At 35.0% G+C, this 2,500-nt stretch overlaps 1 protein-coding gene across 2 annotated transcripts in view; it reads right to left on the bottom strand.

Annotated features, from left to right (window-relative positions):
* The window catches only part of LOC122248746 (uncharacterized), a 27,235-nt gene that overhangs the window by 9,432 nt on the left and 15,303 nt on the right, over positions 1–2,500 (bottom strand). For both annotated transcript variants that reach the window (XM_086536213.1, XM_043008950.2), the window contains exon 3: positions 265–364. Coding sequence is in view for 1 of the 2 variants with exons in the window: in XM_043008950.2 (XP_042864884.2) it covers positions 265–364 (100 nt within the window). In the remaining variant the exon portion in view is untranslated. The remainder of the gene's footprint in view (positions 1–264; positions 365–2,500) is intronic.

Raw genomic sequence — 2,500 nt, forward strand, 5'->3', positions numbered from 1 at the left:
ACTGACTACCTATTGATCGGGATTTTCCCACCTCCTCGCACCTGCACAGTATTTTCCAACAACGCAACTGAATCCCACATACTGGCCTGTCTTTGTCCTCCCTCTAAAGTGTTTTTTCGCCTGAGATTAACATTCCTCTATCGCTCTTAGTCCTGCTTTCGGAGACAAATCTTAACATGCGAAAACTCTGAAGCTTCATTAACATTTTACCACGCCAGGGCATGTTACTCTTGGACAGATGCTTTAACACTCTGGTTTCCTTACGTCTTCATCCTGTAGGTAAGCGTCGGCTTCTACTTCCTTGGCATAGGCGAGCTCCAGGAAGTACTCATAGCTGTCATTAACCTCCTCTATCGCAGCGTCTCTGGGGAGAATAGGGAGATAAGAACTTGTCACGGCGAAGGGTGTCTTAAGGAGAATTATTTAAATCCTTTTCCTGTCTACGGAAAAAAACAACAACAACAATGGGTTACATTAAGTTATTATTCTAGTTGAATGAGTGATTAGCGCAGACTTTTACAAATGTATAGACTGAATGCTTAACTGAGCACGACTAATTGCGCCCGTGTGAGGGCAATTATTTTGTTGTGACAACTGTTTGTATTTTTCCACAAATAACAAATGAACAATGTAAACTACTGGACAAGTAAAAAATGTATGGTATTATCGTATAGAGAAATAGGCTATATATATAGAAATTGGAGGAAAGGAAAAAAGGAAAAAAATATACAGTAGAAAGTGAACTGCATCATTTACCTCTCAGACGACTGCTAATCACCAAGGAAAAAAATCAGTATTTGAACGAAACCATTATAAAGATTAGGAAAATATTTGAGTGAAAGTGAAAAAGTTATGATAAGTAAAGGAGTTGAATATGGTGGAAAAATGAAAGAAGAAAATTCAAAATGGCTTGAGAAACAAAGTTTTCCGGAGGCAAAGAAAATAAAAGAAACTGCTGATTTCATTATGAAATTAAAACTAGATAAAATCATAAAGGAAACCGGACTGTCCTAGAGCGGTTTATCTTGCGACGAAAGATAAAACAAAAGCAGAACATCACGAAGCAATTAGAATGATTAGTAAAAAAGAGAATTTCTTAATAAATTTGAAGCTTTCTCTCTTTTAAACAGTCTTACCCAGAAGAACTTCTCGAAGTTCTGGAAAGAAATTTAAAGATCAAAGGTTTTTTTCGGTGAAGTTTACAAGGATGGCAAGGCATGAAACCAAATATTTGCAGTCTGGCGTACAGGCATCTTGATCCGCTCAGAAAAAAATGGACTGAGCAATGTCTGAGCAATCTGTTGTTCTACTCGACATTCCGCTCATGACTTGAATGTGCTTTTTTCATCTCATTACTCTTACCCCAGTTACTTTGTTATTATAACCATTATTGTTATTATCATCATCAATATCATTTTTATCATTCTAATTATTATTACTATCATTGTCACGATGGTAACCACTATTTTTATAACAGTATTATCCGCATCCCTATAATTACTATATTATCGCCAATTCTCAAAACATCGGGCTCGGGACTTGCTACAGGAGTAAGCAGGATTCAGAACAAACATTTGACAGCAATGGAATACATGTACCGATGAATGCATTTCCTAAGACTATCAAATATTGTTATAAAAAATCTACTTTAAAATTAACGAAAAACAGAGGAATAGGACGGGGACATAATCACCTCACCAAATTATCCATTGCAACGCTAGAACATTTCTTTTGATCAAGGTAGATAGAAACAGGTAGCGCCATGTCGTCTCGATAGAAATCCTAGTTGGTAACTGACCCCGCCCCTTCCTTTTGAGTCACAATTAATGAAGATAAAAAAAATCCTTTACTGGCATATTTGTCTGCTGTCTTGTTTCCTTTATGTTTAACTATTAACGAAACAGATCATATATCAACAGTTTACTAAAAAAATTCTACACAATTTGACCCTATGGAAAAAGGGGGTGGTGCTAAATGACGTCACATAGGCTAACTAATCAGGATGCTGTGCGAAATGCTGAATATGGCTATATGGACAGTTATCTGTATGTTTTATTTGGTTGCAATATGAGTATAAAAAATAAAACACAAATTTTACTATTTTTATGAAAGTAAAGTTTTGGTACTTGTCTTTTTGAAACAAAAGGGGGTATAAACACTGAGGAAGCTATCTCCCTCCTTTACAATTTTCTGATGACATCGGAATATTTGCTAAGAACTCAAGTACCCTAAAACAATAATTGCGAAAATAAAGAAAAAAACAGAATGAGAAAATCATGGCATAAGTATCAGAGTATGTCTGCCTTGGTCAACTGATCGGTGATGACAACAACCTAAGGCATCTTCGGTAATAACAAAAACTTTTAATATTAAGAGAAAAGCAGCCAGTATATAATATATGATTTAATATAAGTAAAGAATATGAATATAAATAATTCATATACAGTCTTACAATAATTCAAAAATGCAAAAATATATAACAGGAATACCATATATACGC

Source organism: Penaeus japonicus, unplaced genomic scaffold (genome assembly GCF_977035675.1).
Source record: "Penaeus japonicus unplaced genomic scaffold, GWHDUDI00000001_assembly GWHDUDI00000004, whole genome shotgun sequence".
NCBI lineage: Eukaryota > Metazoa > Arthropoda > Malacostraca > Decapoda > Penaeidae > Penaeus > Penaeus japonicus.